At 34.2% G+C, this 14,105-nt stretch overlaps 1 protein-coding gene across 5 annotated transcripts in view; it reads left to right on the top strand.

Annotated features, from left to right (window-relative positions):
• JAK2 (Janus kinase 2) overlaps window positions 1–14,105 on the top strand; it is a 143,938-nt gene that overhangs the window by 77,015 nt on the left and 52,818 nt on the right. For all 5 annotated transcript variants that reach the window (NM_001132128.1, XM_054519394.2, XM_054519396.2 and 2 more), the window contains 6 exon segments: window positions 3,575–3,732; window positions 5,438–5,549; window positions 7,778–7,964; window positions 8,680–8,807; window positions 11,252–11,386; window positions 12,469–12,556. In NM_001132128.1, coding sequence (NP_001125600.1) covers window positions 3,575–3,732; window positions 5,438–5,549; window positions 7,778–7,964; window positions 8,680–8,807; window positions 11,252–11,386; window positions 12,469–12,556 — 808 coding nt within the window.

Raw genomic sequence — 14,105 nt, 5'->3', positions numbered from 1 at the left:
AAAAGGCTGTTTTGTTTACATTTGAAAATGTTTGTTAGTGTCACCATCTTCATCAATGGTCCTTACTAGAACTTCTGGATAACTTGCTGTAGCTTCCACACCAGCATTTGCTGCTTCACCTTGCACTTATGCTGTGCACATGGCTTCTTTTCTTAAACCTCATGAACCAACCTCTGCTAGCTTCCAACTTTTCTTCTGCAGCTTCCTCCCCTCTCTCAGCCTTCATAGAATTGAAGAACATTAGGGTCTTGCTCTAGATTAGGCTTTGGCTTAAGGGAATGTTATGGCTGGTTTCATCTTCTATCTAGAACTTTCTCTGTATCATAAATAAGGCTGTTCACTTTCTTATAATTTATGTGCTCACAGGAGTAGCACTTTCAGTTTCCTTCAAGGACTTTTCCTTTGGATTCATAACTTGCCTTTTTAGTGCAAGAGGCCTAGCTTTCAGCCTGTGTTGGCTTTCAGCATGCCTTCCTCACTAAGCTTAATCATTTCTAGCTTTTGATTTAAAGTGAGAGATGGGTGAATCTTCCTTTCACTTGAATACTCAGCAGTCACTGTAGGATTATTAATTGGCCTAATTTCATTATTGTTCTGTCTGAGGGAATAGGGAGGCCTGAGGAGAGGGAAAAAGAAAGGGAAATAGCTATTCGGTGGAGCAGTCAGAACATACACAAATTTATCACTTAAGTTCACCATCTTATATAGGCCCAGTGTGTGGTGCCCCAAAACAATTACAGTTGACCCTTGGACATCACAGGTTTGAACTGTGTGGGTCCACTTATATGGAATTTTTTTTCAGCCAAACATGGATGGAAAATATAGTATTCACAGGATACGAAACCTGCATATGTGTAGGGCTGACATTTTGCATATATGGGTTCTGCAGGGCTGATTTCAGAACTTGAATATGTTCAGATTTTGGTATATGCAGCGGTCCTGTAACTAATCCCCATTGTATTCTGAGGGACAACTGTACAATAGTTACATCAAAGGTCATTGATCACAAATCACCGTAACAGGTATAATAGTAATAAAGTTTAAATTTTGTGAAAATTACCAAAACATGACACATAGACAGGAAGTAAGCATATGCTATTGGAAAAATTGCACTGATAGACTTGTACTTGCTCCACATAAGTTTGTCAGAAACCTTCAATTTGTTAAAAAAAAAAAAAAAAAAAAAAAAGTCATGTCTGCAAGGAGCAATAAAGGGAAGTGCAGTAAAACAAAATGTGCCTGTATATCAATAAGAGGGTTACTAGTTAGTGAACTGGTAGTTCAAAGGGTATGAATATTTACAACTTTGATAGATTATTAAAATACTTCTCAAAAGGTGTTTCCAATGTATCTGTACACCTCTTTTCTTGTACCCTTTGCCAACATTGGATGTTATCAGTCTTTTAATTTTTCTGCCAAATCAATGGCAAAATAATGCTGTCCTGTTATATTTCATTTCCTTAATTAGAACCTGAGATTGAGCAATACCTCATGTGTTTATAGGTCAGCTTTAATATTTATACTTCTGTGGATTGCCTTTTCATGTCCTTTGACTAGCTTTTTTTTATTTTTAATTGCTTTATAGGTTTTATTCCCACAATGTATGTTAGGTATATTCCTTTGTTATACATGTTTGTAATCTCCAAATCTTTTAATTTTGTTTAGGATACCTTTTATAGTACCTGTTTTTTTGGCTATTTGTGTTAGGTAAATACCTTTTATAGTTCAAACTTGTCACATGCTTGTCTATTATAATTTTTGGTTTAGGACTCTATTCTTTGTTCTCTTTATGATTATGTAAATATTGTTCATTGCTGGGCCAAGAAATATGCTGTAATCACATTTTCATTCTTATAGAACTTTTTCCAGGAGTTAATTATTGCTTTATGATTTTTCCTTTGTATCTAGCTTTATTTTCATTTTCTACAAGAACTCTGTAAAGTAGTGGACTTCTCATACAAAATTTCACATAATCAAACTTGTCACATATGATAGCATTTTTACTTCTTTTCTGGAGAAGTACCTCTTCGATGACAGCATCTTACTTTGTAGTGTGGACTGGAAGTTTTCTAGGTACAGCTATTATTTTGTCAGCTGTAATTTTTGGTCATTCCTTTCTTATCCTGGTAACTATGTTTTCATCTCTCTTATATTGGATCTGATTTTCTAAATCTCATGTTTGCCCTGTTTTTCTAGGTACAGCCTCTTCTGGTATTTGTTGGTATTTTTAACGTGATTGAGACAAATTAGAAAATTAATTTAGAGAGGATTTTTACATTTTTATGATATTGGATTTTCCTACCATGGTTAATCTTCTATATATTTAAATAAAAAATTGTATAAGAGTGTTTTGCAGTTTTTGTTAATTATTGATATTTCATCCTCTTTGTTACAAATGGGGCTTTTTTCATTATATAACTGACTTTTTGTATGTAAAAATATAATACGTATATATATTTTCCCATTTAAGTAACATGCTGCATTTTTGGCTGACCATATGTTCACATATGTATTAAGATACAATCAGGCCAGGCATGGTGATTCACGCGTGTAATCCTAGCACTTTGGGAGGCCAAGGCGGGTGGATCATTAGGTCAGGAGTTTGAGACCAGCCTGGCCAACATGTTGAAACTCTGTCTCTACTAAAAATAACAAAAATTAGCCGGGCGTCTTGGCGTGTGCCTGTAGTCCCAGCTTTTTGGGAGACTGAGACAGGAGAATCACTTGAACCCAGGAGGCAGAAGTTGCAGTGAGCTGAGATCGTGCCATTGCACTCCAGCCTGGGCGACAGAGCAAGACTCTGACTGGGGGCGGGCGGGGGGCACGGGGGACAAAAAAAAAAATCATAGCATAGCTACATATCCTAACATTTTAGTTTGTAGCATGAATACTTTAGCCGTATATAATTGTTATGTAGGGCTGATGCTGTGGCTCACGCCTGTAACCCCAACACTTTGGGAGACTGAGGTGGGTGGATCACTTGATGTCAGGAGTTGGAGACCAGCCTGGCCAACATGGCGAGAACTTGTCTTTACTAAAAATACAAAAATTAGCTGGGCATGGTGGCATATGCCTGTAATCCCAGCTACTCATGAGGGTAAGGTGGGTGGATCGCTTGAGCCTGGGAGGTGGAGGTTGCAGTGAGCCAAGATTGTGCCAGTGCACTTCAGCCTGGGCAATGGAGCAAGACTCTCAAAAAAAAAAAAAAAAAAAAAAGAAAAAAAGAAATGCTCATGATTTCTAATGGCAACTTTTATATCATATTAAATAGATTTCTAGCTGAGATAACTGGTATATTAGTCTAAGAAGGACATTGGAAAATAAAGTAAAATGATGGATATAGAGTGAACTATAACTGGGAAGGTATGATAATCTGTATTTAGGAGGATCTTAAATATCAGACATAAGAATTTGTAATTCATATTGAGTACTGAGCCATAAAAGATGTGAGCAATTTAGAAGAAAATGTATTTAGGCGAATTACTCTACAAACATGGAATGAAGAAAATTTTCAATATTTAACATGGAGTTGACTTTCTAAAAGGTGCTATTTCTTTTTCTTTTCTCTGGTCAGGAAATTGAACTTAGCTCATTAAGGGAAGCTTTGTCTTTTGTGTCATTAATTGATGGATATTATAGATTAACTGCAGATGCACATCATTACCTCTGTAAAGAAGTAGCACCTCCAACAGTGCTTGAAAATATACAAAGCAACTGTCATGGCCCAATTTCGTGAGTAATACAGACTTAAAAGTAAATTTTTAGAAAAGTAAATGATATATTTACAAAGAAGATTTAACAGAGTGATACATGTATGTTTAGAAAAAAATACATTAATTTGACAACGTTTTTTAAACAAAAGGCTATTTGCAATCAGATTACATAATGATTAGAATTATTTAGTGTATAATTTACCATCTGTATCCCAATCTATAATATTTATAAGTTGTACAAGTTTAACATTTGTTAATCATGCCTATGTGTGATTCACTCCTGTATGTTACTAAAAAAGAAAGACCTCCAATTTATGTTTTATTAATTTTAAAATACTGCAAGGAAGCCACAGTGCAAAATTTGAAAATTCTTTATGTTTGGATAGTCCATCTCCTTCTACTGAAAGTTTCAAACACAAGATATAGATGATGTCCACATTTCTAGACTAGTGCTATGTAGAACTTTCTGCAGTGATGAAAATATTCTGTATCTGTGCTGTGTAACACAGTAGCCACTAGCTACATGTGGCTGTTTAGCATTTGAGATGTGGCTGTTTAGCATTTGAGATGTGGCTGTTTAGCATTTGAGATGTGGCTGTTTAGCATTTGAGATGTGGCTAGTGCAACCGAGGAACTGAATTTTAATTTAATTTTAATTTCTTTACATTTAAATAGCTACATGTGGCTAGTAACTATCATATTGGCTCACACAGTTGTAGATCCTTACTTTAATACTGGGTAAAGCTAGCTATCATGCATAACATCTACTTAGCTTAAGTCCTAATGATCTCTTAGCTAGGATGTGGTTTATGTTGACAACAAATTTGAATAACTCGAGCAAAGGGAAAATCTGGGATCATGAGCATATTATGTTCTTTGCATTTAACCTACCCCTAAATATTTGAGAAAATATATCTTGGGTAATATAAAGACTTGATTTAGTCTATGCTTAATATTTATTTAGTAATGAATATTGTTGCTATGAAAAAGTTGTACTACTTGAACTTTGTCTGTAATTTACATGTTTAATATTTTTAAAACTCCTTGCCTTTATTCATGTATCCATAAATTCATTCAAACATTCTTTTATTTACATTTACTGAGTAACTACTATGTGTAAGCATTGGTTTGTATATTAGAAATATGGTGATAAGTGAAACAGAATGATTCTTTCTTTTGTATAGATTATATTTTGCTTTTCTTTCAGGGTGTGCAGCTTCAGAAAACATAGAAAATTTTAAAAATCAGTAGTCTTTGTCAGTTGCCATGGTTCTTCTCTTAGACTTCGTTATCATACTAAATAATAAAATCATGCATTCAGATTTTTATGTCAGTAACTGCTATGGCAGAAGAGATACAAGTATTTTCTGACATATTATCTTTATAGTTAAATGAAGGTTTCTGAGAGTATGGTTTTAAAAATATTAACTTTGTAATTAGCAGGCAGAAAAATCAAATGAACAAATTGCTCTTTGTGATTTTGTCTTATAAATACCTTTTATTGGTTTTTAAAGCTATATAATTGTCCCTTGAAGTGGTTTGAACTTACTGCAAAATAGCTTGGTACTTTGATTTTTTCCTTTGAAAGATTATTGCTAAACATACAAAGTAGAGGAGACAATTCTGACAGTTTTAGATTTGACTTTTGATTGTTGTAGATGACACTTGGTCATAATGTTATGGTGCTTGATATATTATTCAAATTGCTTCTTCTTTACCTTTAGGATGGATTTTGCCATTAGCAAACTGAAGAAGGCAGGTAATCAGACTGGACTGTATGTACTTCGATGCAGTCCTAAGGACTTTAATAAATATTTTTTGACTTTTGCTGTCGAGGTTAGTATGTCACACTTTTTAGTGGTAACACTTTATTTAGTTCACTTAATTTCCTCTCCATATTTGTTTGCCATATTTCCTTTTTAATACTCAGAATTATAGCTTTGGATATGATAACTAGTATAATGCTTAATTTCCTCAGAGATTCTGTACAAATAAACAAGATATAATTCCCAGGGTTTATATAAAAATATAAAATAATTTATAATGTCTATCTTTTTATTTTGCATTTATTTTATTTTCTGATGTTTTGGTGTTACCAGTGTGTTAAAAGGTATTTCATCAAGTGTCTTGATGTTTCTTTGTTTCGCAAAACTGGAAATCTTTGCCACATCATGTAGAACAGAATAAATAGGAAGCAAATTTTCTGTTTATTAACAGTGGTTACAGAATTAGAGGAAACAGAATTAGAGAAAAATAGGGCAATAACAAACAAACAGAAACATTAAAGCACTTTTAACTGATGATTTTCTAATATTAAGAATAGTGGTCTACAATGCATGTTTTAAAGGTAAAACTGCAATGAAACCCCACTGTTAATACAGATCATTTTGGATCTCATCTATGATTATATACTATCACTTATGAGGCAATTTCATGGTATAAATCCTAAGAAACTATAGAAGCTTCCAAATTTATCTTGCTTTTTTAAAACAGAAAAAAATATTCAATTATTTTAATTTTTATAAAATGCAACTTATATTTGGCATATGTAGAGGGTAGATTACTTACAGAAGGGAGGTTATGCCATCACTTTACCTTTGTGTAAAACTGGTAATCTATCCTAATTTCAAAGTATCCTCTTACTATAACAGATAATAGTACATTATATTCAAGTATCAATTCAAATATATATATATATATTTTATGTTCACTGTATGTGCCAAGCCTAATATGAGAGCTATGTATTATAGAGTTTATGCTACAGCCCTACCTTCAGGAAACTTATCTACTAGACAAACAAAAATTTTCAAGTATACAAAAAATTCTAAATCGAACATTGTAATTATCTAGCATAGGCAAATATAGACAGTAACAGACAGGTTTACAATTATTAAGAAAGGGTGGCCGGGTGTGGTAGCTCACGCCTGTAATACCAGCACTTTGGGAGGCCAAGATGGGTGGATCACGAGGTCAAGAGATTGAGACCATCCTGGCCAATGTGGTGAAATGGTGAAACCCTGTCTCTACCAAAATTACAAAAATTAGCTGGGTGTGGTGGTGTGCACCTGTAGTCCAGCTACTCGGGAGGCTGAGGCAGGAGAAGCGCTTGAACCCAGGAGGTGGAGGTTGCAGTGAGCCAAGATTGTGCCACTGCACTCCAGCCTGGTGACAGAGTGAGACACCGTCTCAAAAAAAAACAAAAAAAAACAAAAAAAAAAACCAAGAAAGGTTATTAAGGTTATTTGGCATAGGAAGAACTTGATTGACCTTGAGGTATTGGTAGATTTTATATACATGTTTCTGAGTAGAATGAATATGTTTATAAAATGTACCTTAAAAATAGATGAACAAGTTCATAATATAGTGCATAAGACAAATATTTAAAAACTGCAAAATATTAAAAATGTCATATTAAAAATAATTATACAAATACAATGGTGGTGCAGTGGAATGGCTGTATGTTCACCTTTGCTTGTGCAAAGAGGTGAGCATTAGAGAGGACCTCTTAGAAAAAGTGGTACTTGAACTGAGTTTTGATGAATGAATAAAGGTTCATTGCTCAGAAGAAGTGGGTATACATTCTTAGGTAGAGAGATAGCATGAAGAGTTATCAAGGCATGAAGCAGCATGGCATTTGCTTAAAATGATTTAAGTCATTTAATATGGGTGGAACATAGGTTGTATGTTGGCAGTGACAGGAGCTGAGATTGGAGATGGAGGCAGAAACCAGCTCATGGAAGGTTCTATATGCTACATTTGTTTTAGGCTTTATCTTATAAATGATGGAAAACTATTAAGGATGGTATTATTGTTGCTATTAATTATCATTGCCTTCTTACATGCTTTTTCATAAAATCAACTTTTAAACCACTTTTGTAGGCTGAGAAATTGTAAATTACCCTTTTGAGGAACTAAGTACTTCTATCACTATACTGGCACTACATCGGATTCATGGTTCAAATGTTTATTCTCTTGCTTGTTCTTGTGATATCATTTTGTCAGAATAATCACTGTGATGTCCATTGTGACAATCCCTCCCTTTCTTTATAATTAAACTTATACAGCGAGAAAATGTCATTGAATATAAACACTGTTTAATTACAAAAAATGAGAATGAAGAGTACAACCTCAGTGGGACAAAGAAGAACTTCAGCAGTCTTAAAGATCTTTTGAATTGTTACCAGATGGAAACTGTTCGCTCAGACAATATAATTTTCCAGTTTACTAAATGCTGTCCCCCAAAGCCAAAAGGTAAGATAATTTTCTAGTTATTTTTAAATTACTGGTCATGGATTGTTTATGTGGTGTGAAGTATCTTCAGTACATTGATTTCAAAGGATATATGAAAGAAGCAGCTCTAAAAGTTAATTATATCTTATTCTATTGTACAAGCATCATCAAATAAGATTGTTTACTTTGGTTTTGGTGGTGTAGAAGTGACTTGAAGTTCAATTATTCTAAAATGAGATTTTAAACATAATGTGTGGTATGATGTCATTTATTGAACTGGAAGATCTCACTACTAAATTCTTATGTTGTTTTAAGTAAAAATTTTCATATACTTTGAGGATTTTAATTTCTGTATTTTAAAAATAAAGATAGTAAAGTTGGAAATTCCTTGAAATAATGAGCCTTACTATTAAAAATTATTAAAATTCCTGAAAAATTGTATGAGTTAAGGAAGTTACTATAATTTTGAATTAATGAATAACTAGTAGGAATACATCAAAAACCAAATTACATTAGTTAAGGAACTGATTATAATTTTGAATGTATGAAGTAACTAAGAAGAAAACATCAAAGTTCAAGAGTTGACCCCTAAAATAATTTTCTATTATAAAAAAAGAACAATTAGGAGTTACTAAGCATTTCTTATACATAGAACACATTTCATTTTACTCCTCTTTGGAGCAATTCATATTTTCAGTGTATTTTGACGTGATATACATGTATTTTATTTTTTCAGATAAATCAAACCTTCTAGTCTTCAGAACGAATGGTGTTTCTGACGTACCAACCTCACCAACATTACAGAGGCCTACTCATATGAACCAAATGGTGTTTCACAAAATCAGAAATGAAGATTTGATATTTGTAAGTCATTAGATACTGATTACTGTCTTTTTTGGCCTTTTAAAACAACATCTGTTTTCTTGATTTACATTCATGTGACATTGGAATTATTTTGTTATAACACATACAAATTTAGTTGTGATTTAAATATTTTTCTTGTGAAAAATATATCAACCCTGTGTTAGATGTTAGCAAAATTAATTATCTTAATTATCCTAAGAATGGCATCTTAATTTTCTTTTTGGAAATTTAAAAATGATTCTTCACAATCTTAAATTAAAAATTAAAAATCTATAAAGACCTATATTGTAACTCTCAAGTTCTCAAGAAAGTAAGGGAAATTCAAGGGTTTAAAAATAAAGAAGAAACTGAGAAAAAAATCCAGCCATCTCTCAGTGTCCATGAGGGATTGGTTCCAGGACTACCCATGGATACCAAAATCTGAGGATACTTAAGTGGAACCTGTGGATATGAAAAGTTGGCCCTCTATATACACGGGTTTTGCATCCTATGAACACTGTATTTCTTTTTTAAAATAACTAATTCTTTTTAAAAATTATTTATTTATTTTTTAGAGCAGGACTTGCTCCGTCACCCAGGCTGGAGTGCAGAAATACTATATTTTCCAACTGAGTTTCCTTGCAGATGCAGAACCCGCCTTGCCAGTACAGAGGGCCCACCGGATTTATTGAAAAAAATCCACATATAAATGGACCTGTGCAGTCCAAACCCATGCTGTTCAAGGGTCAACTGTAGTACATAAGATCTGATAATCTGGCTGCCAGGTGGTGAGGGTTGATGATCAGCCACATTTATCAAGGGGGTTAAGATTTAAAAGCAATTTAAAAGGGCCAGGTCTCAGACCTGGGCAAGGCCAGGAGTTAAAAGTGAGAGTATCCCTGAATAAAACCAGGATACTTAAGTGAATATACATCCTCAGTAAAACAATATATAGAATGTGAAAAATTCACCCGCTAGCAAGCAGAGAAGAAAAGGAATATTGTCATTTTTAATTGGGCTTCTAGTGAGGAAAAGGAGTCTCTCCTAAGAATTTGTCATCATAAGCTTTTGAATTTGGGCTTCATTGTACTACCTACATAGACTGAGAAATCCTAATTAAAAGTGGTACTCTCCTAATATTGTGTGGTGCTTGGAAGAAACAAAAAAATCTTTTCGGAACCACATACTCTTAACCTAGGCAACCCATAATTCCCACAGATAAAACCATTCCAAACATAAGCTTTTAATAGAAAATTTATAAACATACAAGGAAATAATGCAGGATTAAGAGTCAGTAGACCAACAAACATCAAAATTAGAACTCCAGGAACTTCCTATCACAGAATTTCCAGATACAGACTATAAAATACATATACATGTTTAAAGATAGAAAAGGAATTGAAACCACGGAGAAATAATAAGACATTGTTTTAATAAACACAAAAGATTTCAGGAAAAAGGCATAGAAATGGTAAATATCCTCATTGACATTAAAACAGAATATACAGGATGAAAAGGAAATTACTTATAGCTGAAGAGAGATGTAGTGAACCTTAAGATAGATCTGAAGAAATTATTAAGAATGCCCCAGTTAGGGAGAAAGAAATGGATTATATGAAAGAGGGATTAAGGGGCATGGAAGGCAAAATGAGAAAGACCCAACTGATATCTGAGCTCTATAAGGAGACAATAGATAGAATTAGCCAGAATGGTAAAGACAAGAATCTTCACGTGAGTAACAAGAAACAGAGTGGCCAGGTAACTTGACTCAACATTACAAATCTAGTAAATAGTAGACCTTGGATTTGAACACAAGCAGCCTTACTGCAGAGTGCAGGCTTTCAACAACTACTTTGTAAAGATATGCAAGAAATACTAGTATTAGTAGTAATAGCTAATACTTAATGCACATTTACTATGTGTCATGGACTGTGCTAAGTGCTTTTATGTATTTATTCACTTATTGTTCATAACAATCCTATGGGAAAATAGTTATTATTCTCATTTTTCAGATGAAGAAACCAAGACAGCTGCAGTACAGAGATTAAATAGCCTGTTCAAGGTCATACAAGTGGTAATAAGAAAAAGTCAGATATTCTGCCTCTGCAGACCACATTCTCTAGTACGCTAGTAGGAAAGGCAAAGAAAATGATTCTCATGTAAGCAAATGTAGGTAAACACTGACTCTATTTTTAAAAAGTGACAATTATAGCCCATTCAGGAGATTTCAAAACCGAGTAGGGCCAAAATACACTTAATTCATTAATCCTTGTTTTCTGTCTCTTATTACTATTTAACGATGCAGAATAAAAGCATTAATTTGGAGTCTTAAATCTGGGTTTAGATTCTAAGGAAAATACTTGCTTATGGATTTAAAAAAATTCTTCCTCACTGAATGTATTTTCTTGTTCCTACTTCGTTCTCCATCTTTACTCATTCTTTTCTTTTACCTTTTTCTCTTGAAGAATGAAAGCCTTGGCCAAGGCACTTTTACAAAGATTTTTAAAGGCGTACGAAGAGAAGTAGGAGACTACGGTCAACTGCATGAAACAGAAGTTCTTTTAAAAGTTCTGGATAAAGCACATAGAAACTATTCAGAGGTGTGTATGTTCTTTATATCGTTCATGTAGTTTATGCTGTTTAAAGATGTGCTCTCATATGCATACAACGTACTCATGTGTGCAGCTTTTCAAAATTGTAATTTTTAAATGTGTCAAGGACTTTTCTGAGGATACATTATTGTGGGGCTATAGAATTACAGGGTTTGAAAATTACCGGATTAAAAAAATTAATTCCAAACTAATTATGTTTAGCATTATGTTAGGTGTGTTATTACATTTCTGCATATACTGTGGCCTTGATTTTCAAACTTGGCTCCCCAGAGCTTTATGGGTTACACAGAAGTTCCTCTACAATTACATTTGTTTCAAAAAAACACAAAAAACCAAGTTTCAAAGGCACTGTACTAAGGAACATGCTTAGTGAAATCTAGATGCCTCTGGGCATCATCCGGAGATGCTAGCTGGCAGACCCCGTGGCCAGTTGCCAGAGCTCTGAAGATAGCAAGATATGATACTTACAATATCTTAAAGGGTGTTAGTGGGTGTTAGAAGATGATGTGAAAAGTTCAAGCCAAAGAGTTGTTCTAATCCAGAACACCACAGTATTGGTGATCGTGATTCACTAATCATACCCAGGGGTTCTAGTCAAAGTTCAGTTGAATTAGAGTGATGTTAAAACTATGCTAGTATCCTGACACAGATGTCGTGATATTTTATCTGCACATTCTTAATTCTTTAGCAAGTGTTATTTAAAGGCTACATCCATCTACCTCAGTTTCCTATATCTATCTCTGACATCTACCTCTAGTTGTACTTCTGTCCTCTATTTCAGGTGTTATGGGTCAAGCCTGTTTGACTGGCATTATTCATGATTCCTGTACCACTCTTGCGCTCTCTCACTTTGATCTCCATATTCCAGGCTTACACAGGGGTTTCCTCAGAATGTTGATGGCAGTTGCAGGTCCATATAAAGGGACCAAAGCACATTGTATCTTTATCTATAGTCATGCTGAGAGTAGGAGAAAGTGCATCTTTATTATGGCAGAGAGAATTTTCTGAACTGAGTACTTATGGACAACAGTCAAACAACAGTTCTTTGTACTTTTTTTTCTTTTCCTTAGTCTTTCTTTGAAGCAGCAAGCATGATGAGCAAGCTTTCTCACAAGCATTTGGTTTTAAATTATGGAGTATGTGTCTGTGGAGACGAAAGTAAGTAAAACTACAGGCTTTCTAATGCCTTTCTCAGAGCATCTGTTTTTGTTTATATAGAAAATTCAGTTTCAGGATCACAGCTAGGTGTCAGTGTAAACCATAATTTAACAGGAGTTAAATATTTTTGAAACTGAAAACACTGTGGGACTGTTCAGTTATATCTTGTGAAAAAGGAAAGCAATGAAGTTAAAAGTAGAAGGTTACAATGCCCGAACAATAGAGTATTGTAGTAAACAAATGTCTATAAAACATTTTGTGTTCATGATAGCAAAAGAGATTATGGCAGGTTCAACATAACATTGGAATAACTGGACTTTTCAGTACAAACTTATCTGGAATTATGAAGACAAAGCATATAAATGATACACTTAATTTTTAATGGAACTGACAGAAATGATTATGTTGATATGATACTAGATATATTTTTTGGCTAAATTTAGGTGTTCATAGAAACTACTAAAAGTATAAATCATACCTCATGCTTTAATAGTATACAGGCATGCCTCATTTTATTGCACCTTGCTTTATTGTGCTTCTTAGATATTGTATTTTTTACATACTGAAGGTTTATGGCAACCCAGTGTCTAGCAACTCTGTCAGCAACGTTTTTCCAACAGCATGTGCTCATTTCATGTCTCTGGGTCGTATTTTGGTAATTCTAGCAACATTTCAAACTTTAAAAAAATCGTATGGTGATCTGTGATCAGTAATATTTAATGTTAGTATTGTAATTATTCTGGGGTGTCCCAAACAGAGAGAATATAAGAAGGCAAACTTCATAGATAAATGCAGTGTGTGCTCTGACTGTTCCATGAATGAGCCATTCCTCTGTCTCTCTCCCTCTCCTGGGGCCTCCCTATTCCCCGAGACAACAATATTAAAATTAGGCCATTTAATAATCCCACAATGGTCTTTAAACGTTCAAGTGAAAGGAAGATTCACCCATCTCTCACTTTAAATCGAAAGCTAGAAATGAAGCAGCAAATGCTGATGTGGAAGCTGCAGCAGTTATCCAGAAGATCTAGCAAAGACCATTGATGAAGATGGCCTAGAGAGGAAGGCATGCTGAAAGCCAAGACAGGCTGAAAGCTAGGCCTCTTGCACTAAAAAGGCAAGTTATGAATCCAAAGGAAAAGTCCTTGAAGGAAACTGAAAGTGCTACTCCTGTGAGCACATAAATTACAAGAAAGTGAAACAGTCTTATTGATGATACAGAGAAAGTTCTAGATAGAAGATCAAACCAGTCACAACATTCCCTTGAGCCAAAGCCCAATCTAGAGCAAGATATTAATGCTCTTCAATTCTATGAAGGCTGAGAGAGGTAAGGAAGCTGCAGAAGAAAAGTTGGAAGCTAGCAGAGGTTGGTTCATGAGGTTTAAGAAAAGAAGCCATGTCCACAGCATAAGTGCAAGGTGAAGCAGCAAATGCTGATGTGGAAGCTACAGCAAGTTATCCAGAAGATCTAGCAAGGACCATTGATGAAGATGGTGACACTAACAAACAGATTTTCAAATGTAAACAAAACAGCCTTCTGTTGGAAGAATAT

This window comes from Pongo abelii, chromosome 13, assembly GCF_028885655.2.
Source record: "Pongo abelii isolate AG06213 chromosome 13, NHGRI_mPonAbe1-v2.0_pri, whole genome shotgun sequence".
Lineage (NCBI taxonomy): Eukaryota > Metazoa > Chordata > Mammalia > Primates > Hominidae > Pongo > Pongo abelii.
Note: the sequence above shows the minus strand (reverse complement) of the source record. Positions and strands in the feature narration are given on the sequence as shown.